We start from the raw sequence: 27,566 nt of genomic DNA on the forward strand, positions 1-27,566 counted from the left end.
ACACAAACAGCTCATGGTAAGGCACCACAGATTACTTTTACTAATAACACCCATGTGGTTTAAAATTTAAGCATAAAATGGGTGTGATTTCTCACATGAAGAGTTCATGGTAAGGTACCATGGACTAGTTTTACTAATAACACCCACGCGCTTAAACATTTAAGCACAAAACACAGAGTGAGGGGTATGCTTGTTACCAAAGTTTAAGATAGTCGTAACAGTTTTCAGAACTTTCAGAAAATTTCTCATAGTTTTCAGCTTGACAGCCTTGGGGCAGGGGTTACCAAGTAATGCAACCCAGCCTCTAGGTCAGCTTTTTAATTAGGTTCTCAAATTCTCCGTGAAGGCGGACAGCATCAGCTTCCTTCCCCATTGCAGCAAATGATCCATCTTTCCTATAATAGCCCTTTTGGCATCCGTCCAGTCGAAAGCAAATTAAATGGCCCATTAAGCACTCAAATGCTATGATAATTAATAGATTCAAGGACAGGCTAGTTCATAATATGTTCACTTTTTTCCAGTGGAACAACTTTATTTAAACGTACCAGTAGCACTAATTTCTCCACGAACATGTTTAGCCTGGCTGAGCGAGCAGTAAGCATCCTTATAGCTCAAGGACTCACAGATGCCTCAGATTTAATGAGAATTAGGGATGTATAACAGTAAAGTCTCTGGGAACTGCAGCCAGTGTACCTTTAGTATCACGTAACTGGGGCTGCATTGTAAAATTCAATTGTGTCTCCTAAGAAACAAGTAGTAGGCATATCCAATAAATCTGAGCCCATGACAAATAGCTTCCAGGCAGAAAGATCTCCACTTGCTTAGTAATTTGAGGAGGCAATCTGATACCAAGTGGATTTCATTAGAAAAAGATAAGGATTTAGAGGTTAAAGAAAGCCATATGTACTTTTACAGCCGCTTTCCTAGTTCTGCAATACCCCTCTATCTGCTCAAATCAAGGCTCAGCTCTCCCTTAAGAAGTACCAGCCAGCAGGTTGTACACCTCGCAATGTGTAGCTACTAACACCTAGCTAGATAGCAGTTGTTTTTTCCCCCTCTCCGCCTCATTCCCCATGCCATAAGCCACCACACTCTGTCTTATGTTACTGCAGGTCACTTACTGCATTTTTTCCAGATTTTAGCCCCACCTATCCCAACCATAACCACCCCAGGCTTGAGATAAGACAACTGAAATACAAATAAGCTTCTAGGAAGGAAAAAACAAAACCAATTCTCAATTATCTTCAGCTCCCATGCCTGAGGAACAGATGAAACCAGAAATGGAAATGTAAAATACCTGCATGCCCTAATTTCTTTTGCCCATCGTGTTTTAATCTCTCTTCCAGTGTTGCATCTGAGAGAGCCGTCTGCCCATCTGACATTCCGCAAAAAAGTGGACCCACAGTGTCACCTAGTGGCACCAGAAAAATCACCGTCTGGTCTCCAGCTTCAAGTAAGAACACCAGTATTATTCCCCCAGGTCCTTTTAAAATACTGCTTCTTTGCAAAACGAGCATGAATCCAGTCTTCAGACCTAGTTTTTTATGTAAATGACCAAACTTTATTGAAGTTAGCAGGACTGTTAAGAAAGCAGAATATTTTACACCTCAAATAGAGTTAGAGCTAATTCTCATGAGTACAGTACAAATAAAAGCGAATATAAAAGGACATCCTCCTTCCACCAGATTCCATTATTTGTAAAATAAATGCAGTCAAGTTTAAAAACATACTAAGCTTCAATGCTAGCAATCAGAAAGTTTCACTGTTCATATGGTTTTATTCCAAAGATTTCATAATGCAGCAGAATTTCACAGCCACAATGAAAAGATTTATGGCAGTTTGATACAAGTAAATTTTCAAAATTGTCAAAAGGCCTTAAAAACGTTATCTGCAGTTTTAAATGAATTATGATGAACTCTAAGGAGAAAAAAAAATGTCAAAAAAAACACACTTCAGATGCATATGAAATGCAAAAATAATGCCCTGCAGGCTCCTGCAAAAATGTTGACTTGCCCTCAGAGAGTCAGCACAGCTTCTGGATCAGCACTAAAATACATTGGTTCCAGCAGTGGGCACACCATTCCAGTTGCACAGAGAAAAATGGAGTAGTAGGTCTTGATCATTGGCAGTTTTGAGAAAGAAAGTCACGTTGCACTCAGTTTAAAATGCTTTAGCTGATGGATTCCAAGCAAAACCAAATGCTTTTATTATCATAAAAAAACAGCTGTGCCCTTTACATGTATTAAAGTGCATTTAGTTACCAGTTTTAAAGCAGGTCACAAAGTCCCTTTGAAATTGGTCCCTAAGCACTGCAGTCGCATTTGTAGTGGTACAAGTAGTGTATTACACAAAGCCTGCTCCACACCACCGAGAGAGCAGGGGCATTCTCTAAGTCGTTAGCGAAACAGGTACCAGAGTTCAAAAAGGATAAGACAACAGGAGTACAGAAGAGCTGTTCCCACCCTGTGGACAGCCACTACCTGTTGATGCCATCCCACAGCCACAGATTCTCATTTCCATGCCCCTAAGTGTCCCCTTTGCAGGCTCCCACAGTACTTTTCTGAGATCATTTGTACATCTGATTCCCTTAATGTCGATGTGCAGTATAGCATCACTTGCATGGAGGGCAGCTGTTTGTTAAAGCTAAAAACACCAATTTAAAAAGGCCCAGCACCTTGCAGCGAGTTTTAGAGTAAAAGGCCAATTTATTCTTCATCATCATCATCTTCATAGTAACGGTTCCTTTTGATCTGTTCTTCCACAGAGAGGTCTTCCATATCTTCACCCTCCCAGAAACCAACGTCTTGGGATTTGCGATTCTGGTTCGGAGATGATTCCTTAGCAGTCAAGACACTGGAAAAGCTGGAATGTTTAGGAGAATCGGGTTCGAGGAATTCTTCATTTGGGGTTTGCTTCTCTTCCATACCGTGTTCTTCCTCATCTGTCTCTTCATTCGCCTGGCCATTTTCCACAAAGTTATGCTCTGCTGTTTTGGTAACAGGCAATTCCTGCTCTTCCTCTGTATTTTTCTCTTCAGCATTCTGGATGTTTCTATTCTCCACCTTCTTTTCCTTTTGTTTTTTGTCCACCACCTCTCTCTCTAGTTCCTCACCTCTTTTCAACGTGTCTCTCTCTGCCTTAGGAGAAGCTGCATTGTCTGTTTTATGGCCTTTAACAGATACTGTTCTAAACGAGGCTGCTACTGTAAAGGGACGACTTCTCTCCTTTAGTGAGGAAGATCTTCTCAACTTCTTGAGATCCAGATCCACATCCTCCAGCACATCTGGCTTGGAAGTCTCTTCTTCTGGGGGCCATTTGGGTTTGAATACTTTGATGCCCTCCTCCAGGGCACTTCCTTGAACACTTTGGTCAGATGGAGGCGGCCAGGCAATCCTGAGCTTTTTTGTTTCTGCTGGTCTCTCTTCTCTTTCAGGCAAAGCTGAGGCTTTGGCTTCCATACTTGCTGCCAGAACTCCTACTTTTGCAATCGGGGCATCTTCTACTCCTGGGTTTTGAGAACTGTCTGTTGCATTTATGCCATGGAGAGTTTTCTCCGGGGATTCTTCACATTCAGTTTTGCTTGCCCATAATTCCTTGTGCTGTTTGTGTCCAAAGCCTTCATCATAATTGCCTTTGGCTTTGAAGAGCTGATTGAAGTGAGGCTTGCAGTAAATATTCCCACGCAGAGAAGCATATGTCCCAAGACTGTTCAGAAAGACACAAAGTCAAATGTTAGCGTTCAGCCACTGCGGTGGGTGTAGATTTCATTTATGCTGCTGAACAGATCCAATTTCTTCCAATGTGTTCAGGAAAGACAATCTTACGGCTTTCAGAGGTTGGTACAACCCTTTTTTCAAGTATCAGGAGCTTGACATTATACCTTTCCCCCAACAAGTGACATTACGAGTAAAAAAAAAAATAGACTGCATCAAGTGCAGAGGCCCCTGGCAGAACTAGGACTGTGTTACCACTCATAAGCTCACGTTCAATTCACTGTAGTTGCCTTCACCTCAGCTAAGCCTGAACAACAATTTACTCAGCTTCTGAGAAGAGGAAAGCCCCGCTTCCTAGAAGGCAGCCAAGCAGAGCAGTGTGTTTACCTGAGTTTACTGTTGCAATAGGAACAGCGGAAACAGCTGATGTGGAACACCTGCTGGTTGGCAAAGAGCCTTTCCATGGGGTACACGGTCTTCTGACACCCAACACAGGTTTCCTTCGCTGGCAATTGGAACTTCTACGGGAAGAAGAGAAAGCTCGTTAGCTGGAAAATTAATCAACTGCTAGACTTGGCTCAGGTTCACGCGCAGCTTCCAGCGGGCTCAGTAAAACTGCAGCATTTCTGCAGCTCAGTGCTAATTCTGGTAGAGTGGGTTCTGGGTGGCAATGCATGAGTCAGGTATGGTGAGCCCACAGGAGTCGGTGTGGTTTGACAGCCAAGATTTTGCCCCGTTGCAAGCTGAGCAGTGGCTGAGAAGGAACAATAAAAATACTAGAATTCAGTTATAACTTTAAGCCAGTTCCCAGAAATCTGCCTGATCTATTTCTCCAACCTCATTTTTTTTTTTTTTAATAGGAAAATGATGAAGAAGTATTAGGCTAGATTATGGTCATTATAAGATTTACCAAAATTAGGAAAGTTGTCATAAAAAAAGATCTGAAATGACTTCAAAATAAATAGCTAGATGGTGGAGAAAGAAAAGGAGTGGAACAGGCTGCTCTCAGCAGTTTGAAATCCATTTTTGCTAAGTGCTCCCTTCTTTTAGTGACAAGAAAATAGTCTGCACAGATGCAGACAGCAGGAAACGCTTCTGACTTCATTTGTAAGTAATTCCAGTTCTATAGCAAAGAAACCATACTCGGGTTTCAGCACAAACAGCCCTCAAACTCACCCAAGACTTAAAGTTGAGCAGGGCTTTGAGGTTAAACAGCTAAAAATGTTTATGTACTCACTAAGAGAATTTCCTGAGAATTTAGTGCAAGGGTAAACTTAAACGCTAAGGAGTCAAGTGTCGCTGCTGGGCTGTATGGGAACGGTTTCAGACTTTGTGTTCTGAAAGCATCAAGAAAACAAGTATGTTGTCCATGAAAAAGGTCACTTGATGCCACGCACTTCTCGGAAACTATTATGGTTGGCCAGCAGGGAAGATACCTTAAAAAAAAAAATCAATTTGCAGATGAAAAATTGGCATTCTCAGGCTGCCCCTTGATTTTACTATTTTAGCATCATGGTAAAAGTGCCTGGGCTCCATATCCATCGGTTTGCATAGACACTCTGATATCATAGCTTGCCTTTTCCAAAGAATTACCTGCTACAAACTTAGTAAAAACCTTTGAGGAAAATATGGCTAAGGAGAAAAAACAGGAAGGTGACAGGAAAACATCATTACAGCAATTTATTTATACCAGACAAGAAACAATGGTTAGGCAATGAAAGTTACAATATGCAAGGGACAGATTGCTGAAGACAGAGCCAGCTGAAGTCAGTTTGTCACAGCCATAAAATTTGCTGCCAATTTAATCCCAGTTCAACAGCTATGTAAATTTTTTAAGGCACTACTTTAAGTAATAGTAGATTAAATTTTTAATTATGATGGCAGCTTGACCAAAAAGAATTCAGAGCTCCTTTTGAAAAGAGCCACAATCTCTAGGTGCCGCCAGAACTGCATACGAACTCCAAATTTTGAGTTGCTAAAAGGAATCTCAAAAAATGAGAGCGTTTACCAATTCAAGCAAAAATATGGTCATCCACATTTGCCACAGGAAGCAAGGCAGCAACAATTTGCTTGCCCATCAAAAAGACTCTCCCCAGTAGCTCAGTTTTGCTTGCAACATTACATTACAGCGTCGGCATGTGCTTCTGCAATGCACGTCCCCATCTAGGAAGAGGAACTTACTTGTGTATCAGTGAGCCCTGTGCCTGATGAGAGGTGTTTTGGGGTGTGAAGAGAAAGAAATTCCTTTCCAGGCATACTACAAATAGGAGCTACAGGAGGAAGGTGAGGTCCAGTAAATATAAAAAACTTGAGAGAAAGCTGAGAGTTGAGCTCACATTAGGAGGGAAGCAGAAGGCAGGAGTAGAGATTAGGAACCAAGAACAGGAAACAGAAGCTGGAAGAGACAAATAGGAACCTGACATGAATAAACAGCATCTGGGTTTCTATCTGAGCAGTGCAGCATCAAAAGCAGTAACAAGGTAGAGAACTAAACCGGTTATACTAATAGAAAGAGATTGCAGAGGACCGAAACACGTAGCCTGCACACATCTTGGGTGCTTTAACAGAACGAGATTATAAAACCATCACAGACAGCAGACTGATTTTGCATACTGGCATTTACACTCCAGAACACTAGGAACCCACATCTCAGTGGGCTCAGTGAGGTCAGCGTTGTTCCTCCCTAAGAGGGGGAAAACAACAAAAGCCCAGTTGTTTCCTCAAGAGCGAGCCAGGAAGTCTGTGGCAGCCCAGGGAACAGGCATCCTACCTCCAGACAGCGCACGTGACAGGCACGTAGAGCATGATCAAAATGTTCAGAACTGCAGTTTGGGTGGCTCATAAGATTAGCAAATACATTCCTATCAAAGAAATTCTCCATCTGCCTTATAGCCCTTGCTAATGGAAATTTTACATTAAAGACTTGTTGTTAGGAATGCCAGACTTGATCTTTGCAGGGTCACTCACCCTTTATAATAAGTTCCTACCGATTGCAGTTGCTTGGAGAACAGCTGGAAGAGGAGGGTACAGGGCCAGGTCCCAACCTTCTGATGGCTCTGGGGTTCAGGATCAAGACCTGAAGGCCACTCTGTAGGAGCTCTGACTTTACAGACAAACCCCGACAGGATCTGCATCCTGATTTCCCTGCTCAACTCCCTTTCCCCACACTGAAGTGAAAGTGGTGGCCACACCACTTCAGCAGCAGCAAGGGAGCTCCCAGCAAGCAACTCCAACTTCACCTCTGAAGAAGAACTGACAGCTTGGAGGTGCTTCTCCAACCAGAACTCAAGTTCCCTCATGAACAGCCAGATCAGATAGTGACAGTTACTGCCAGACCCTTTGTTGCATTAAGGCTTTGTAGTATTCAACAGAGAAGAAAGTTGGTTTTAACCATTGCCAATGTTGCAGAATAAATAGCTCCTTTACCTTCACTGCTTTTGGCAGAGATGCATCTGCCTGGCCAAGTGATTTGGAACCAGAGTTTTGCTGTTTTGTGCCAACAGGTTTCTGAACTTCTGTCTCGCTCTCCAGGTTTTGTCCAACTAAGGGAGCAGAGCAGGAAGAAAAGATAATTACGATACTGATAAAACCAAACAGCAAGCCTACCAACTAAGGGCTGAAACATTCATTTGTTGTTAAACCGTTAGATCTAGATCAAACAAATTCATTTAAAAACAATCAATCTATTCCTCCCATGTACCAGAAAACCTAAGTTGATACATAAAGAAAACTAAAATATGGGCAACATCTAACTCCAATGAAGTACTCTTCATTTCTGCAAAGTGCTCGTGCGTGGGCTTGAATTCAGGTGTAAAGCTAACGCAGCATAAGAACATGCTCGAGTACTTTAATAAACAGGAACTTGTCTACCTCTGGTCAACATCAAAGATATTAATGCAGGATGATCACCAAATAAGTATACCCAGCACAGGACACACTTTCAGTACGATACAGGCTTTTATAGGATTAAATTCATCATCTGAAGGAGCGATCTTAAGTATCCTACACACTACTGGGCAGAGTTGGTGCTTTTCCTCATCCATGCACTCTACTCTTGGTGAGGTGGGAAGACGGGTGCTTACCATTGCCATCCTCGGAAAGGCTGGAGTGGAAAGACGAGCTGTTTTCACCTAGGGAAACCTGCAAGAGAATATTAGACCATGAATACTGCGACCTTCAGAAGGCTGAATGATAACATCCCAAATACTACGCAGACAATCTGACAGTATAAGCACCAGGACAGGAAGAGACTGGCCATGCTAAGGTGCACATGAAGCTACTTTTGGCTTGTGAGGCACACAACAGCAGCCAGTTGACTGCCAGTGATGTTCTGTCCTGGCTACAAGGCAGCCACCCTCACATACTTACAGCTGCTGCAACACACGGATCACCTGCTGTAGTATTCACACAAACATTGGGGTTTTGTTTCCCCAAGCACCTGCAGCTTGTACATCTTTCTCTGTTAGTTATTAAAAAGCCCTGTTGATTTTGTTGAGGTACCTCCTAAGTTTTCTTACTGAGAAATCTCTTGACATGAAGTAAGACATATTTAGTGCAAATCAAGCTTTTTATAAAGCTCTAGATCTAGACTTGTTAAACCTGGCACTATTGCTATGAAATCAAATAGTTATAAGTAGCCGAGAAACTGAAACACTGTAACAAGATTAAATGCAGATCATCATTAATTCACTTTAATGATTGAACAGTCCATTGCAAGCAACTGATGTTTGCAAATTAATGAGTTAACAGCTGAAGCAAGTTAAATTAACATATATAACTTATAAATTAACATACGTTCTACTGAACAAATCACTACCCCTAGTATACTGGGGAAGTGCATCAGTGCTTTCCATGTCTGAGTCACACATGTCTGGTTACTAAATCTTTCATGGATTCAGTATAAAAATGATGGAGGTTAGCAAGTTTCTTTTGCTCCCTTTTCACCAGAGGATTCCTGCCTCTGATGTTTATTAATAGGAGTTTTAATTAGACTTCCCAACTTGATGATGTCATTTCAAAGGAACAATCCTCCCTCTCAAACAATGTTCTGTTCAGGCTCTTTATCGCACCTGGAATCCTCAACAAGCAACTTCGCAATTACTGCTGAATACAAGAGATTTTATTCAAATCTCCCATTCATGAGCAGGGAAGTATTCGGATTTCACAAGTGCTCTTTTTAATTAACTCACCTTTTAGCAAAAGCAGTCTGGACCAGCTAAACATGAAGCTGCTCAGCTGTCAGCAAGGAACAGCTGAAAGCAACAGTTTGGCCCCCTGCCCAAGGAAGGCTGGAAAGCTCTAAAAGCCCTCCTGGCATTAGGCTGCCACGTGTTCAGCATGGCTTGAATACACAGTACCCCAATTATTATTCAGCTACTTTTATCCTGTCTGCTACCCCCAGTTTAGTATACAAATGCTTGAGCATGCTTTATTATCTCTGTATTCACGGAGTAATTTAGCCTCTATTTGCAGCTGAAGCTCAAAAACAGGGGCAAGCCCAAACTGTCATTCACAGCTACCTTAAGCAAAATTTAGCCACTAAATGCAGAAGTGGTGAAAAGTCCCTTTACGTGTGTCACAGAAAGCTTTTCATACTTTCATTTATTTAAAAAAAAAAAGCAACCAAATACGTAGTTGTGAATCGTTATTTTATGGTTGGCAACATGACACAGAAAAATTTTGGTGACTTCACTGTAATCAAATGTTAAGGGCAGAGTCAAAATAGAGGAACTAAACACAAAAACAAAGGTTTCAGCTCTAGTCAGCAACTCAAGCCCCTAAAAAAGAATACGTAAGCATGATATTCAAGGATTCTGCCACACTACAGACACGTCATCATTGAGAAGACAGGGGAACTCTCCAAGAACACTGGTAAGATTTATCTCTAGATATTCTCTACAACTGCTTAAAAAGTCTTTAACTGAGACCTGCTATCTTATAATTCATATAATATAAACAAAAACAAAAAAGGAATTCTGCAGTGTGTAAATAGTACCTGCTGCTCAGGTTCAATTTCTAGATGGCATGAGGAACAAGTATTTCAGACGACCCTCTTCAACTTGTTCCGCTTAGAGTGGAGTCCTTGACCTCCACCAGCATGAGCGTCTTACCTTCTCCCCATCCTGATAGGAAATGGTGTCCTCAAAACTTGGTGGCATATTCTCCTTCTGCTCAGATTTGTAATTCTTGAGTTCACTTTCACTGGCTTGAATCTCATTCTATAGAATAAAGCACTTGAAAGTTGACAGGTTCTTTTCTCCTAGGAAAGCACTTCCTATTTTTCTTCCTTTTTTTTTTTTTTTTTTTAAACTGTTTTCCTAGCATATACATTGATGGAAGGAACATAAAAATCTATACACACTTGCTAAGTGATGCATTTTAATGAGGAAGAAAGATGGGGCTGTAGAATTTTATTCTAGTCTATGAAAGTAATGGCAGCCCTTTTCCTTGCTTCCAGATTTCCATTTGAAATCAGTTCTTTTGTTTTCCCCTGCTCACTCCACATTTTCCTTTCCTAGATATGTTAATTTTTCACTTGAAGTGATAAATATTTCAAGACAAGCATCATCTAAAGCACTATGTAATTAATATAATTCAACATAAAAGCAAATCCTACCCTTGTTTCTGTGCTAGTCAAAAAAAATACTGTTATTTACCAAGATCTCTGTACTTCACGAACTGTCTTAAGATCTACACAAAAGAATCTTTCAGACTTTAAAAAACAAATCCAGTGAAGTCTTGTGTTTCATTGCCACAGGATTCGAGATAATTGGAGAAAGACTCATGCCATGCACAAGGCATTTTCTCTGTAACATGGAAGAGAAATAGCCAAATGCCAGCACCAGCAGCTTACTGGATTCTGTAAACCAATCGTGTCTGATAGGTATGTAATTAAGTGTTGCTGTTTTAATACATAGATCTCTAAGTATGTTTTTCCTCACCTCTGTCCCCTTTCTGTATCGCTTGCAATGTTATAGAAATAAATTGCTTCTCACCTTCACTCTAACCAACTGTAAAAACACCCACCAGCTTTAATCCAGACCTCATTAGTCCACAATGCCCTCAAAACAGTTGCTCCCATGACAGATTATGTCCTTCCTTTGTAGCACATTTTCAGAGAAGGGAAATACAAATAGCACACTACCATATCAAAGACCCATAGTTTCCTTGGCAGCACAGAAAGAAAACATCCAAGAGTTATGGTTTACTGGAAGTACTGCAAACAGCCTCGTCAGCATCTTACCTGCTGCCCTAATTGATGGGGCAAGCCAAAAATCAAGAGATTCTGCCAAATGGGACCTAAGAGCATGACACTGGACTGACTCTCAAACTGATAGCACTGGAAATTTGCAAATTATGGTCTCAAGAAACATCTATGATAGATCTCTTGGCATTAGGACATAATTTAGTGGATCAGCTACCACTCCAAGCCACAAACTGGAAAAGATGATCTAGCAAACTGAATGCAGGTGAGAAACAGGACTTGGAAATCAGCAATTTGCAGTTAATGCCATTTGTTGCACTGGATGTAATTACTTTCTACTCCTTCCATGAAGTTTACTTGACTTTCCTCCCAAGGGCTGGAGAATTAAGCCCATGCTGCACATGAAATTCAAAAATCATTTCAGCTGGGTAGAGATTTTAGCATCATTATAAAGACATGTGGGAAGCACGCATTCTTCTAAACCCTAGGAACAACATTTTTGGCTTTTACTTCCAGTGCAAGTTTCATAACTTTAGAGGGTCTCTCCCATTAAAATTTATTAGGATGGTTAACAAAAGGCATGCTTAAACAGTAAAAGTTCCCATCATTAAGCAAAAGCAGGAGACAGTTCCAGCAAATGTAGTTAAGCACATTTTATCTTCTTTTATTAAAAGCTTAGATTCTTGCAGTCTCTTCAGCTGCAGCAGTTTACTATGATTCAATTAATTGCTCACTTCCTGTTCAAATATCTGCACAACTGACATACGTTAACTCACTGCAAGGCCAGCTGGAATGAGATAATGGGTGAGAAAACCTTAAGGAAGGTGAAAACAAAAGGGAGAAAAACTGCCTGGTGAACTCAAGGCTGCAGGCCAAGAAATCTGGGTTCTGTGCACTGCAGGACACTGAAAGTTGCTCCTGCTGCTGTGCCTCAGTTTTCCCTAGCTTACAGCTAATGCACGTTACAGATTTCTTTTTAATTCAAAAAAGAAAAAAAAAAGAAAAAAAAAAAAAGAGAGCTACAGACAGGCAGAAAGAAAAAGTTCAGCTACGTTTCAGAAGCACCTCAGTCAGGGTACCAGCAATTAATTCCCTTGAAAACTTTCATGATCATTGCAGCAAGATGCAAGTACTTATTTCTCCCTGCAGTCTGTAGAGGGTCTTCATCAGAAATGAATCCTACAAGCACAGAGGTCTTTTCAAAACAAGATGGCATTATCTTCAAATGGCCTGGTTGCCCTAAGATCTTCTTTCCAGCCTCAGGCTAGGGCAAAAATTCACTTCTGCACAAGCCAAAGCTCAACAGACTTACCGTGGTAGCAAGGCCTGTGGAACTGCCCTGCTTGGACACAGCTGCCTGGTATTTTGCCAGCCTATCCTTTATCGAAGTTTCTGATAAACGGGGCATCTCCAGGCTTTTCTTGGGCTCTGCCCTATCTGGGCTGAGTACAGGACTAGTATCTACAAGATGCCCTGGAAAAGAATTACATGAATAAAGAGTAACTTTCGTGAACACCAACAGATTGTGTGCAAAAACATTTACTAATCCATCCCTTCACTAGTACTAAGACCACAGAAATTCCAGGTCTCAAGAACATAGAAATGCTTCAAATTCTCATAATTTATCCAGCTGGTTTCAGAAACAATACATCCATGTGTCCAACCCTGAAGATTGTTTTAGTGTTACTGTCAAATGACAGCAGCTGCTACAGTGGCTAAATGGAAATAAGATTCATTCCTGTAATGGAACAGTTATCAAAGTCTTTTGTGGAGGACATGAGAAGCAAAAAAGGAAGTTTCACCTGCCACTTCCACCTTCTCTGTGAAAATAAATTATCACATGACATGCTGAAGATGAGGATCTCAACAGCAAACATGAAATAATTCAGTTTAGCCTCACTCATCTTGGCAAGATCTTTTGTAGAAGGGACAAGAATTAAAGCAACAGGGAAGATGACATTGTCTTGTCAGTTCTCTACTTAGTTTCTAAAATAGATCGACTATTAAAAAATAGTCATAGGATTGTCCTAGAATTAAAATGCAGGAAAAAAACAGGTTCCATTCCTTAACTTGCTAGTTATCCTATGCCTTGGTTTCCTGTGCTTAAGGAGTTAAGGGTTTAACATTCACAGCAAGACTCAGTTCATTAAATGTGATGACTGTGTGGACCTTACAGATGGAAGATGGCTGCACATCTATTTCTGAAAGGCAAAAATTATTTCCATTGTATTGCATAAAGTAGGTTTTAACTTTATAAACTAAAAAAACAATTGGGTATTACTGACCTGATGTACTGTGGCTCCTCTCTCCTTGACCAACATCAAGGTCTTCCGAAGAGAAGCTGTTTTCAGAAATCCTCCTACTGACTGCTGTCTTCCTCTGGTCTCTAGGGACCTGGTAGAGACAAAACCCACCTATCAGCTGCCTGGACAAACAAAGATTGTTGCACTTAATCCTTTAAGATGCACAGGTGTCACTAGCAAATCTGCTTTGCTAGAATAAACAACTCTAGCAGGTGACATCTTATTTAACCAATATAAAGTTTGATCACAGAATACATGACCCTCCGTCACCTGGAAAAATATTTTGTGCAGAGGTTTGTAGGTGCCCTTTGACAAGCTATATTTGTTGAAAAATCAGAACCACACACCAGATTTTTAGGCATTTATGGCTGCAAGTACAAAACTTCAGTCTAGATTTTTGCAGCTCATACAATTTCTTTTGAAGTTAACGTTCAAAGTAATTTTATGAAGATTTTAAATCAGAAGGAAGTATGAAAGGAGTATGTTATCAAAAATTTGCATGGATTTTCAGGAACAAAAAGGAGAAAAAAATACTATTGCAATGAAAGTTATCTAGATCTACTTGTTTTGATTTGGGTAGCTCATGCATTTGGTACCAAATAATTCCCTAATTAGGTCTGATAAGGCTTAAGTAGCAGAGTGCTAGAGATAAATATTCTCAGATATCCAGGATAATCACTACTTGCAAGGCTGGACAGTTTTGTAGCTACCACAGAAGTGCTCTGACTGGCTCAATCAGATTTAATACACATGTGTTGAGACCAACTCCCCAAAATCTAGTGCTCAATAAAAGAAATTGTGAAAAAGCAGCTTTGCCAAATGCTCACGAAAGGCTGATTTTAATTGGACTTCACCAAGATATTTTGACTTGCAGCTATGGAAGACATCCTACGAAATACTTCAGGTGATAGATCTTTGTTCTCTCCCTCCCTCAGAAGAGTTAAATCACGGAGCCAGTTGGAAATTACAATTGAGGCTAATGCAAGGAAAAAGGCAGGTTTGGCAAGATGCTCCAACCACACATCCCCGCCTCCCCACCCCCTTCCAACAAGTTTCTTATTTGCTGGTCACCAAACTGAAGGAAATTCCAAAGTTTTATTTTAACAGAACCGCACTGTAAGATAATCACTGTGAAAAATCAGGCTGCTTTGGCATACAAAACAGCAACTTTACCAGGAAAGGAAAATGCAGCTGGAAAGCCTCTCTTTCCATTAGCATGGGAAATATTTTTTATTTCTGTGGTTTAAGACTTCGGTAACTTTTCTTACTGGAAAAGAGCTTAGCTATGACAAGTCTTTTCCTTCCATTGAGTGTGTTGATAGGTTCAGTTTGGGAGTGTCTGCACACTTGTAAGAACTTGCAGATTCCTCATTCTGTGCAAACTACCCTTAGATGATTCTTATTAAGCTGATGTCCGCTTTCATGTCACCTCGAGCCTGAAGTTCTTACAGCTCAGAAATTTGTCATTAAAGGGTCTAGCTTTTGACTAGTATATGGGAAAGGTCATTACTGGCAGAATATATCTGAAGACAACATCCTGTGAGGACACAGAAAATAAAATGTTTCTTAGTTTCTTAGCCTGTTTGAAACCCCAAACTACTTTATCACTGCCCTACTGAATTCAGAGAAGCTGGGTTTCTTTTTTTTAAATCTTTTTTTTAACATGGCACCACATACAGTTTGTTGCACACAGCAAGACCGACAAATCTACAAAAGGAACAAAAAAAGCTTGCAGTACAGACACATGAGAAGTTTAACTGGTCAGCAGCATGCATAAGGAAGAATTCACCACCAGGGAACAAAGGTCAAGAAATGTAGATTCCGTGTCTGGCATTCCAAGACTCCAGAAACTCTCAGCATCTTTCTGGAGAAAAAAGGCAGCTAGAAATCCAGACTGGAAACTTGTTCGAGTTGTCCCCTCTCATTCTCCTTTCTTTCAGAATCTCATTTCAATTTATTTTCATTGTGGTTTGCCTTCAGTAACATGCAGAACTGCCCTCATGTTGAGAGGGCAAAGGAAGCGCTATTATTACTGAAATTAATTATTAAACAAATTAAACTTCTACATGAGAGGTGGCAAAGGGCCAGCAAGCTGCCAAACAATTCTGACAAGGATTCATCAGCCTGTTGCCACCAGCAGAAGTTCTGGATCAGCTGTTAGCATCTCATCTAGGCACATAAAAACAACTTCTTCCAAGCAATAAAAATTCAGATTTTACCAGCACTTAAGGATTCCTGAGAAAGAGCCCTGTCTGCGACCATATTACCTTCATCTAACTTGAAGGCTGCATGAGTTCTGACTCAAAAACGAGCAGCTTTCCCCCCATTTTATCACCATGCTGCAGAATCCAGTGCAGCAGGAAGTGTTCAATTATCAGAGGCAGCCATCTCACGACCAGCTAGGCAAACTGAGTTACTGTCAGCTGAATCACCTCCAGTTCTGCCTGCTCCTCTCCTGGCCCCTCCGATACCTAGGGGTGTTACAGCATCCCCTAAAGAACTTTCCTGGAGACGAGCTGAATAACACAGTTTGCCTGTTTTGAGATTAAAAACCCCAAATACCAATATACAAAAGCTTTAGATACAGTTCAGAGATATTTCTGTAAAAAACTTAGTACTAAAACCTGCAAATAGCAAGCCACAGCTGTGTAGATTTTTATATCAACAGTCTTATATTGTGGAAGAAAAAAAAAAAAAAGCAGAGTACTAGAAAAAAATATTTACCAAAGATGAGGGACTTTCTCCATTAGCACCAACAGACTGACCACAAGCAATTAGGACGATTAGGGTTCACAGGAGGTAACACCTTTAGCCTGAAGGAATCCCCAACTCCCAGCCTTACGCTTATGGCACTCAGTTCTCTTTTCAGTCCTGGCTGGGCCACTATCCCAGTGCCACAGCTTCTGCTACTTGCAAAATGAAATAAAATATTCCTTGTGTCTGGAAAGCCCCAAGGTTCTAAGACAAAAGAGGCGAGTGCAGAGGTACCACAAACAGAGTTAACAGCATTTCGCCTAGGGCACCAGGAGTTGTTGGGCAAAAGACCAAATAAAAGTTACACCTATTTCATTATAAATAACTGTGTCAAATGTGACCCTGCACACCGGGCTAGATCCACAAGACACAGTAAGTTTTTGCCTTAAAGGAAAAAGCACAAAGCAACTTAGAACAAGCAGATCTACAATATTGCTTTAAAAAGTTGTCTCTTTCTTCTCTTCTGACCATCCTTGTGTATGTTTTTGCTGTCGCTTACTGGAAGAATTCTTTGAAATTGATAAAAGACTTCACGTTCAGCCTTTTCTTAGCGCTGAACCAATCTAGACTGATATTCCTGCTTCTAGTTCAGACTATTGTCTCAAGAAGCATTTTTATTGCATCTTCATGGAAGAAAAATATCTGGCTTCTATTTAAATAGCAGAAGATGGAGCAAGATCTGAACAAACAGATGAAGAAACTAAGAGGGTTTTGCTTATAGTTCTGAACATCAGAATAGGTTTGTTTAGAGTGTGAGATGGGGTCAGGAAATCCAGGCTCTAATCTGGATTCTTGCCATGGACTTACCCAGCAACCAGGCAAGTTATTTTATCTTTACTGCCATGACGTTATAGCAGTGCTGCTGCTTAGCTTATACAGATGTTTTGTCAAGAAAGCTCTGGCAGTGCTTATTCCACAAGGCTGAAGTAAATACTAAGGAGAATTACCGTCCCTCAGGTGAAGCATTGCTTCCACTTAAATCAGGGGTTTATCATCAGATAGAGCTCAGGAAAAGCATAAATGGAAGATGCAATTGCAAAGCTTGCAGTTAAACTTGTACCACATTGCTTCCTACCTTCTTGAAGAAGGTCTGTGTTGCCATAGTGCCTAACAATCTTCATTGTACAGGACTACATGATCTCATCCTCAAAGCCTCAGATAAAACCCCACAACCAGAAATCTTACAGTGGGGTGTTCAAATCACAAAGACTTCAGAGTCTAATCACAAAAGCTTCAGAGCACTTCATGCCTTTTCCCTTCCAAAATTAAAAACCAACCAGATTAACTTGGAATAGGAACAGAATTTGAACCTAACCTGAATAGTTTCATATTTAGCACATGATATTTACTGTCTTCAGTTGGTTTTCGACCATATTCAAATGACTAAGCTTCACAGCAATTTCAGTTCCAGATTCAATCAGCTCCAAAACAATTTATTCCCCAGGCTATGATAAAGTTACTTCAAGTCCAGCTGCAAAACGGTACTTTCCTGCAGAATCCTGGCTGACGAATCCTACAGCAAGAGTTCAGATAAGTGCTATCAAGAGATCACCCTCTTCAGCCCAACCTTTCGATAGCCGTGATGGTATGGGCAGTTCTTACATAAGGACAAAGACTACAAAACCTAAGTTGCAAAATTACTATATACAGACCTAAAATTCACTTTAACACAGAGCTGCTCCTCTGAAGCCCTTAACGGATAGATGTTTTTAAAAATTTTGTACAAAATGTATTTGTTTTACTCGGTACTGCAAGAAAACCACCCGCAGTAAAACAAAGCCAGAAGTAAAGGAAAATATGAGAAAACTGGAAAATACACCAGCATCAAGGCCTCAGGACTATGTTGCAAGTCACTGGCATATGCAACTCATTTTCTAGTTAAGCAATTCTCCCCCGGGACACACAGTCTGCAGTCCACATGCAGGATCAGATTTCATGAGCAGTTGTAGGAAAATGCAAGCCCTGTGCATTTGCAAGTCAAAACTAGTGAAGGCAGGCGCTCATCTGGCTATCTTTGCTTATTTTTTTCCTGGTGAGGGGTTTTTGATAAGAAACATTTGTTAAGATATGAGGATGAGAGAACAGCAAGGAAAAGATGGGAGCGTTTCACAGTACTTTTAGATCCACGCATTTTTATACACCTATATGTGTGACACACATCCAGACACGTATAAAGCTCCTAACTCTGGCAAGTATTTCCATCTCAGCTGCCCGAGACTGCTGAGCTCATTTCAAACAGTTACTTTCTCTTTTATATGTAACTATTTATGTTTTGCACAATTTGTTTACATAATTCACCTTAATCCTCGGGAGATAAACACTCCCTGGTTGTTTAAAAGAGGAAAAGCAGTAAATTCCATACTTAATTTTCCCCATCTTAAACTGCAAACCTCTACCAAAAGCAAATCCATCTTACATCTGCAATAAGCAGCCACAAATACTGACAAATCCAAGCTCTCTACACGTATTTGTTTAGCTCAAATAAGTTAGTAACAGCAGCTACGCTATGTTTCACCTAAAACAATGAATACAATTACACACAGAGTCAATAATAGCTCCGAGCCACTCCCTCCAGGGACTTTTCCTGGTGCCCAGGAGGCAGCAAAGCTTTAGTTTCTCTTAAGATTTGAAAGAACAGATCCTTACCTTGGTCTGAGCCGCTTCACCTTTTTCAAACATCATCTTCAGCTTGTTCAGCGGGACGCTGTACTTCTCTATCTTCCCCGAGGAGTCCGTGTTTTCACTAGCTTCAGGCTTTTCCGCTTCTCTGGGCTCTCTCAGACAGTTTTCCATTTTACCACTCTCCACTGAGTGGCTTTTAGACTTTTTGCTGTCAACAGCGGGACCCGGCAGCTGGCCAGCGGTGCCAGAAGAGGCCTGGGCGTGAGATGCGGTGCCAGCTGCTGGGCTTTGCTCCGGGTCTGAGCAAGAGGCAGGGCTGTTCCCAACTCCAAACTCAGAGCTTGCGACCTTGTGCCCAACCTCAGCACAGCTGCTTCGGAGCGTTTCCTTCCGAGACTCCGTTCCCAGCACTGGATTCTCCCACTTCTTCTTTAGCACGCTCAGATTCCCCCTTTTAAAATGAGGGGGAAGATTTTCTGTGCTCTGCAAAGAACAAGAAGTTAATTCCAGTTATATGCCTGATGAAGCACTAAAACACTTCCTTTCTGTGCGAAAGGAAGTTAAAGGCTCAGCACTGAGCTCCGCTCTCGGCTTTTTCAGACAGCTGTGAATAGTTACAACTGTGCCACATGGAGAAAGCATCCAGGATAGGAAAGGAAGGAGGGGGGAGAAAAGTCAGGAGCTAAAGCAGGAAGTGAGCAAACAGGATGGCCTTATAAGGAAAAAGGGAGTCAAGGTCTAATGAGTTAAATGCCACAAAAGGCTTCAATCCACACATGGAGGAAAAGGGACCCAAATCCACGCTGCAAGGGTCTCTAGTCCTGGAACAAGCAAGCAGTGAAAACACAGCCACATGAGGCATGGGTGCTGTGCCAGGCGTTGCAGTGTCTTCCAGCTGGTTCAGAAGACAATAACTAGGAGGTCATCCAAAAACCTACTGATTAGCTCACAGAAACCACTGCTTTGTAGGTCTTTTGTGTTTCTGCTATCAGCTAACCAAAGCCTTTTACTTACAAGAGATCCCTCTTCAGTATTTTATACCACTCAGTGTAAGGCTTAAGCTAAGTACTGACAAGAAATTGCTCTCTGCTCCCATTCATAAACACCAGGCTGCTTGCTGGAGTTCTTCTATTTCCTTGACACATCGAAAGCTCTCAGAGAGGACACATCCACACCCCCCCCAAGTGCTGCCTTACCATCGTGAGTTAGATGGTACTACATGGAGCAGTAATACTGCTCCCATTCAAATGCTTTCCAGACGAGTTTTACTTACACGTAGTTACCTCTCCCCACAGTAACAGACCAGCCCACGTTTGATTCATTCAAATCCAATACCTGCCAGCATTGCATTTTTGCTGGCTCTCCCTTACGGAGAGTGCTCTGTATCAAACTCATTGCAAGTGGAACAGGTCTGCAAGGCTTACAGGAATTAATCAGGATTAGCGGCTATATTAGGATTTAAGTCTCTCACCCTATTACTCTTCTGGTCACATTTTGAACAGTGCTTTGCAAATTAACTTGAATCCACCTAGGCTTCAAAAAGATCAGCTCGCTTGCTGACTGTATTTAGAAGAAAGTACTAGAGTTGTAAGGCAAATGTTGTAATACAACAGACATACTCAAAAGTGCGCAGCAGGTTTCCACCTCTGCACGTGAGACATATTGCTATGAACTCCTGGCATTCTTTATAACACAAGTCATTCTTGCTTGGGACTCGCCTGTCCCTGATCATAAAAGCAACAAAGAAAACTAAAGACTGGAGAGTAACTTTTAGAACACTTATTTTTGCCACACTTGTATTCCAAACAGAAGAACGACTCCTCAAGCATTAAAGAGCTCAAAGAAGTGTGCTCTAGCAAAGACTTACCTATATATCCTGTAAACGTTGTTGGTCTTTCAAAAGGAAAATTAAAGGATCTGCTTATAAAAACAGACCCAAGTCTTACTGCCTGGCCTTCCACCAGGGTGACCCCAGAATAGTGAGTGCAATGTAGTTCACGGGGGATGCAAAGATCTAAACAGAGCCAAAAAGGATGGCTTTCCCTCACTCGGGGACATTTTGAACTTTGCAAGTCACTTCCCAGAAGATCCCCTTTAACAGATTCTACAGTTATCAAAGAGATGCATGTTAGATTTCAGAGGCTGGCAGTTTCTTTTAAGCAGGCTTTTAAATTTAGTTAAGAAAGGAAGAGGTACCACATAACTGCCTGCAGCTAAGAACAAAGAGGTTGTGGTTAGAAACGAAGACTGACAGCCAACTCGTTCTGCCTTTTGCTTAAAAGTGAATTGGTGATTCAATATATAGCTTTGGGCAAGTCACTTGATTTTCTTTCCTTTCATTTCACACTGGGAAAGGGAAGGGGAATGGGTCAAAGGCAGTCACTGTGTCTAAGCTAAGTTTTCTGTAGGACACATAGCAACAGCTTTGATATTCCCAAAATAAACTATCACAGGAACGTTTCATGTAGGTGATCCATTTTTGATGCAGAGTGTTGCTTATTGCCTAGGAAACAAATACTCACACTTCTTTTTTTCTCAGCAGTGGCTTCTTCAGCTGCTTTCTGATACCTTCGAGAAAGAGAATGGAGAAAAAAAAAAAACAGTTTTTAACTAGGACACCGAATACTCATGAAGACAGCTGAGATTTCATTTCCACCTAAGATTCTGTACACTTACCAGACCTATCAAATAAAACCAAAGGCTAGAAAAATAGTAGCAAATAGTATCTGAACAATGCACAGCGATAGACACATTTTACATTCAGCTCACAATAATAACGTGCGTTGATAATTTTCATTAGCTAAGCACTCTCATTCTCAAATATAGACAATTTACCTTGGAATAGCTGTATTGTTTCTCCCACCCAGCTGTCTGCTGTGCCCCTTTGCAGGAATAACTCAGCTATTTATACAGCAGCTGCTGAACCGTAACAAATTACAGCTTGGCATACGCAGAAAATCTACATAAGTGCCAGTTTATCTTACTATGCTGGGCTGTAAACTGCACCAATTCAGCAGTTGCTTCAGGAGCAGCTGAACTATCCCAGCAGTGGAAACAGCAATCACAGTCCTCTGAAGATAAGCCTCCCTGGATCATGAATCAAAGTCCTTTAAGAAGCTATAGAAAACTCCCAGCAATCTGCACGCTACACGCAGCAATCTGCGCTCCACTCCGCAGTTAGGAGCACACAGACCACACCGATCAGCCCAAGGTGACTGCAGTTTGCTTTTTGCCATGCCCAAATTAATCAGATAAGACAAAATTTGCCATTTTTAACCAGAGCTCTGCCTTTTTGGAGAGAAGAATCATGACTCAACATGTTTCTGTCTTTCTTATCTGTGGAATTCTACTTTTGATAGGACTGTGAATGTGTTACAGGCCATAAACAAGGCACTAATGTTATAATAGTCCTCAGCTTCAGACCTTAAATAATTTCTGGTATCAAACCAAGAACTAATGTATATCAGGGGCTTGGTTCCTTCTAAGATGAAAAAAAAAAATACTTATGAGCAAATAAATACCTGTTCTGCAACTCATTTCTCTTAGTGATTTTTTTTCCTGTTTTGAAAGGTGTGCTCCCACGTACATTTCTTCTCTTGTTATGCTGTAGAGTGGACAAATTGCACCCTTGCTTATTTCTGCTCAACAAGCTGCATTTACTGTACAGGCTGAGAGCTGCTACAGGATTGTAGGTAGCTCTCTTTAATCAATACAGATGTATTAACCTGTATCTTTTATACTACAGAGCTTCCATAATTTGAATAAGACATGCTGAGAAAATAAGTTTATGGTGGAAGAGAGATCAATACGGGAAGAATCAACAGAGACATGGGGATGAAAGTCCAGTACCACAGCAGAAAACATAAACAAGGATTGAAGAGTTCCAGGCAGCGCTCACGGTAAGGCAGCCCACCACAGAGCACTGCTCAAGTCTCTGCCTGTTGCAAATTTGCATTGCTCTGACCTGGCAAAACTGATTACCTAGACACCATGGGAATTTTAAAAAGTATTTTCACATACAAATATTTAGGTATCAGCGATTTAGAAAGATTATGCTCCTCACTGTTAGTGGCAGAGTTGGCAAAGCCAGTAAAGTAAGTAGGACTGTGTTTTTGCAAGGAACTGACACTGCTTATGTAGAGGGGCTCCACTTGATTAAGGAATAGCAGTTTGTATTACTTCCAGTAAGCCCTTTCCAAAGGATTATCAACATTTAGCAAGATGACCAGGTTCTGTAATCAAGTTTCAATGAGTGAATAAATCACCTTAACAAGCGTGGTCAAAGCAAGCGGCTTCTCCCTAGGACAGAGTACTTGAAGAGTAATAGCTGTGTTTGTGTAAAGTCCACATCACAATTATCTTTCCTTTATAGCCTCTATAAAGTTTCTCCCACTCTCAAGATTTAAATAAAACCTTGGTGCACTGTTAATGCAGTAGACTAGCTGACTGGGCTGCCCCTCTCTCATTGAAAATTCAGGCTCTAGTCTAGCTATTTCCTTAAGGAAATGCTTGTTTTTCCCAAAAACACATATGTTAGTGCCACTCATCTTTCCCAGCTTATAAAATATCACTTAATAATTTGATTGCAATCTATCATCCATCTCTCAGAGAAAAGGGATGGGTAGCATTCCTTTTCTAAACCAGTATTGTGAGACAGCTGGAAGTGACATCTGTGAAGAACATAGCTACTGCTATATTCCCTTAAAGAGCTCTTCCTAGAGGGTTACATCCATCACCAGCAGTTGACAGAACTACAAATTCTAACTGGTCTCCAGTTAACCGATAACATGGTAATGTTACTTTTTAAAGTACTGGCCAGGAAATGCCACGTTAAGAAAGAAGCCGATCTAGCTCATGACTAAGCTGTAAAAGCCCATTTCTGATGGAGTAGAAGTCTTATCAGCAATAGCTGCCTGCACTCCAATGCTCTGCCCTCAAAACCAAATTGTAACTCGACAGAGAACGCTGTACTTTCTGCCAGCAGGTAGAAGAGATTATAATTCTGATTGCTGAAACGATATAACATCAGCACCTAAACAAAGTTTTGCACAGTACATATTAAGCCAGAACTTTAAATGCCTCCAGAGTGACACTATTTTTGAGAAGCAAAGCAACTGTCAGCGAAGCAGTACTGTTAAGGTTCCAGCTGCCAACCCCCCCCCCCATATTGCGTTCAGAAGCCGCACAGCACTTACCTGGAGAACCTCTCCAGAAGAGCTGATGACTTATTCCCGTTGACCAGAGAGAGCTCTTTTGCAGTGATTTTCAAAGACTGTGAAGCCCATTGTCTTCTGTTAAATGGGGAAGGCTCCATCTTATCACCATGAACACCTATGCAGGAAGAAAGTACAGTGTCAGTCAATACAGAGTAGAAAAGTAGTTTCACAGCACGATTTGATATGAAGTCACTGCTCAGGAACCTAGCATACTAGTGCCACCAAGTCCCAATCATTCAGGATCTTGTCCACCAACTGACTAAAAAAACCAGCATCAGATTAAAGTTATAATTTCCTCTGCAGACACCACTGAGATGGGGCCCTTGATAAAAACACTAGCCACAAGAAATGGTGCGAGAGATAAGCTGTGAACCAGAACACGAGGAAGAAGCAGGCTGTGATTGAAAAGGATGCTAACGTGAAGCTCTGTGTTTCCTTTAGACACGTGCATACAGACAGCCTCCAGGAAGCCCTAGTGTGCCCTCTCTTGTTCTGCTTTCTGAACCAAATGTGCTGGCATTTATGTAAGAAGGCTTGAGTTATGAAACCTAAGAGGATGTAATTCCTATGCAAACATTTTTCATTCACCCTGGCAGCATTCACTCTTAATGCCGCAGCCGTTTCCTCCGTGAGCTGAAGTAAGTCTTGTGTTCATGCAGGCAGCTGTAAACCTCACGTTGCAATTGTTATTGGTTACCTAAAGGAATACTTTTGACCGCCCTGTCTTGCTGTAAATCAGAAAAGATTTTGTGCAGCTTTTCACTACAGAAGCCAACAAGGCATATCAGATTTTTACTTTTACTTAGTTTTCTTTTGTGGAGGAGGAAAGGAGGGGAGATTAATTTAAAGAGTTCCTTGATAAGACAAAAATAAAGCTTGCGGGGCAACGCCTTTCCTTTTTTCCTCTTTTCTTTTATCCCTAGTCTCATGTCATACAATGCCTGCAGCAAGTGCACTAACTGATCCTACAATGCTAACATCGGGCAGGCTGATCTCATTCTCATTTTTTCCATCAGTTTCTTTAACTGATTTGCCCCGTTAGGTCACAGAATTTGAGAAGTCTGAGTACAGGTCTGCTCCACCACCAGGCACACTTGAAGGAACACCTTCAGAGAACTTGATATCAACAGCCATATGTAAGGAAGACCCATGTTTCTGAAATCCTCGGAGGCACATAATGCAATTCCTCATAAGAGACAGATTTGGGATGCTGTAACACCTCAGTCCAAAGGAATTCAGCTGCAGCATGCAGAATCTGACTGATCTGGTGAGAATTCAGATCGGAGGAACCTGATTTCCAGTTCTGAGAGGGGAACACTGGGTCCACGAGGTGCCCGCTTGTTGCTGGAACCATAGGAACCTCTCCAGTGCTGCACCCTGCTGCTGTGTAGAGATAAAACAGGCAGCAGATGAGCATGTTGCTGTCGTGGTGGATGTAGTCAGGAAGAGTGGGACTTTCTCTAACATTCCTTAATTCACCTGACGTAATGGAGGGAATGACACACCACGCCAGCACATGTTTTTTCAAGATCATCATTTAGATGGTGCTTTTCGATATGCAGGTTGAACTATCACGGCAAACGAGACAAGTTACACCAAAATTGTTGGGGTGTTGAAACACTGAAACTACTTATCTATGTTATGGTTGCAGCTTACTGCAGCTTCAGACTCATTCCCAACTCAGGCAGGCTCTAAAATGCATCCTTCTTTCAACTTGGGAGAGAAACTCTGCCTGAAGAGTTACTTTTTGAAATTTATAGTTTGCAGAAAACAGTTTGCGTCACTAAATTACCCTCTTCTGTTAACCTGAGAAGTTTTGTCCAGACTAAACTAGAAAAATGATGCTGTTCTCCAGGTTTTAAATAGTTACCAGTCCCTGCCAACTGCACAAATGATCATCCACAAAGAAAAAGGATCTAATTAGAATACGAGGAGCACTCAACTTTCCCACTTTTAAACAAGCACACTTTACGTACAAATAAATATGCATTCCTGGGATTACATGATGCAGTCGCTACAACAAGCCCAGCAGCAAACACTTAGCATAAAGATTTAACAAAGCCACAGAACACATACGTGGAGACTGTAGTTAAAATTTACTCCTGAGAAACATCTCTGTTAAAAAGAAAAAACCAACCCAACTCAGCTGTGTAATGCTACGGTTTAAACTTTTGTTTTATGATTACTCTTGAGCCAAAGAAGAGATCATCTGAAGGCCCACTTTGCAGTTCCAATCACCTTTCTCTCAGTCAGAGTCAGAGTCAGTTTTCAGTTTCTCAGAGTCAGTTTTGCACAGGAAACGGTAGCAGGGCATTCATTAGAAGCCTCCCCTGGCAGAGATAACAGCTTGCTGATTGACGTGCACCTTACACGGAAGGACAGCTTCAGGAAAATATTGAGAAAACACAATCTAGTTAAATTGTGCAGAAAATACTCCTGATTTCGATGCCTAAGCATTCCACTGAAGCACTCACTGTTTATGGATACATTTTTCCACCCCGTTGTGTCATTGTTTGGTTTCTTATTGTTCAGCTCTCCATTTTCTCCATTACAGCCACAGGTGCATTAAGACAATTAGGACCGTTGTGGCAAAATCTCTTCCTAGAGGCAGCAGCTACTGCTGGGTCATTCAAACAGTAAGCTAAGAAGCACATTTGGAATCTCAGGCACAATTCACGACAAAAAGCAGAACGCCAAGATGCCCAGAAACTCGCGCTCCCGCATTTTTAATGCCATTCCACATTCTTTGCCCCTTCCTGCATGCTTACAGCTTCAACTCACTTGAGCATTTTTGTGCTTCTTTTGCTGCTCGTTCTGAACACTTTTTCCAAGTTGTTCCAAGAAATAACCTTTACTGTAAGTACTAAATTTTAAACAGGATCATGAGCACGGTGCAGGTTACGTTTAACACGGCATAGAGTCCAAAGGGGATAGAGAAGGAGAAAAGGAACCTGTGAGACAGCAGGGAAGGAAAGGACCACGATATAACCACCGTAACGCACCCAACCCGGCTCCGGTGACCCTACCAGGCACCTCGCAGCAGGATAAAACCCCATAAAGCCCCATAAAACCCCATAAAGCAGGACCAAACCCCATAAAGTCCTTCAAGAAGGACCGCCGCTTAACGAAGGCCCCAGAGGGGCTGCTTACAGGTGGCTGCAGTGCAGGGCACCTGCCCAAGCAGCTCGCGGGCTGCTCCCCAGCAGCACGACCCCGCTGCCTCCCGCCCCGCCCGGTACCGAGCCGGCCCTGCCCTGCTCACCGGCAGCCCCGGGAGGGGAAGCCCGGAGGGGTGCAATAACGGGCACCGGGCACTGGCACAGGTCGCTCCCCAGCGCCATGCTCCGGAACAGGACGGGGGATCCCGGCACCGGTTCCGCACCGCGTCCCGGTCCCCGGTCCCGGTCCCGGTCCGAGACCCAGCCCCCGGTCCCGGTCCCGGTCCCAGTCCCGGTCCGAGACCCAGCCCCCGGTCCCGGTCCCGGTCCCGGTCCCAGTCCCAGTCCCAGTCCCAGTCCCAGTCCCGGTCCCGGTCCCGGTCCCGGGTCCCGTCCCACGCCCGTTCCCGTCCCCGTGTCCCTGTCCCTGTGCCCGTCCCGGTCCCGGTCCCGGTCCCCCCCTCTCGCACCTGTCGCAACGGCAGCACCGACTGCGCCCCCCCCGCCCGCGGCGGCACCGGGCAGCCGCTCGGCCACGCCCCCGGCCACGCCCCCTTTGCCACGCCCACACACCGGGGCACGCCCCCACGGCGCGC

At 42.2% G+C, this 27,566-nt stretch overlaps 1 protein-coding gene and 1 long non-coding RNA gene across 5 annotated transcripts; one reads left to right on the top strand and one right to left on the bottom strand.

The window, feature by feature from the left end:
• Positions 1 to 1,538: 1,538 nt before the first annotated feature.
• Positions 1,539 to 27,566, bottom strand: LIMA1 (LIM domain and actin binding 1). 4 transcript variants are annotated; one of them, XM_068663318.1, is made up of 11 exons: positions 27,441 to 27,566; positions 23,792 to 23,927; positions 21,119 to 21,164; positions 18,621 to 19,079; positions 13,203 to 13,311; positions 12,230 to 12,390; positions 9,824 to 9,931; positions 7,796 to 7,853; positions 7,140 to 7,255; positions 4,101 to 4,234; positions 1,539 to 3,705 (listed from the first exon to the last, which is right to left on the bottom strand). In XM_068663318.1, exons 2-11 carry the CDS (start codon positions 23,908 to 23,910, stop codon positions 2,706 to 2,708), a joined length of 2,310 nt encoding a protein of 769 aa, XP_068519419.1. In that variant the 5' UTR covers positions 23,911 to 23,927; positions 27,441 to 27,566; the 3' UTR covers positions 1,539 to 2,705. The 4 variants fall into 4 exon arrangements, with proteins under 4 accessions (XP_068519419.1, XP_068519420.1, XP_068519422.1 ...); XM_068663319.1 differs by lacking the exon at positions 27,441 to 27,566 and adding an exon at positions 27,075 to 27,096; XM_068663321.1 differs by lacking the exon at positions 27,441 to 27,566 and adding an exon at positions 26,594 to 26,614.
• Positions 21,720 to 22,441, top strand: LOC137845839 (uncharacterized). Its single transcript, XR_011090295.1, has 2 exons — positions 21,720 to 21,807; positions 22,342 to 22,441. It is a non-coding gene; the product is annotated as an uncharacterized lncRNA (long non-coding RNA).

This window comes from Anas acuta, chromosome 29, assembly GCF_963932015.1.
Source record: "Anas acuta chromosome 29, bAnaAcu1.1, whole genome shotgun sequence".
In the NCBI taxonomy this organism is placed as follows: domain Eukaryota; kingdom Metazoa; phylum Chordata; class Aves; order Anseriformes; family Anatidae; genus Anas; species Anas acuta.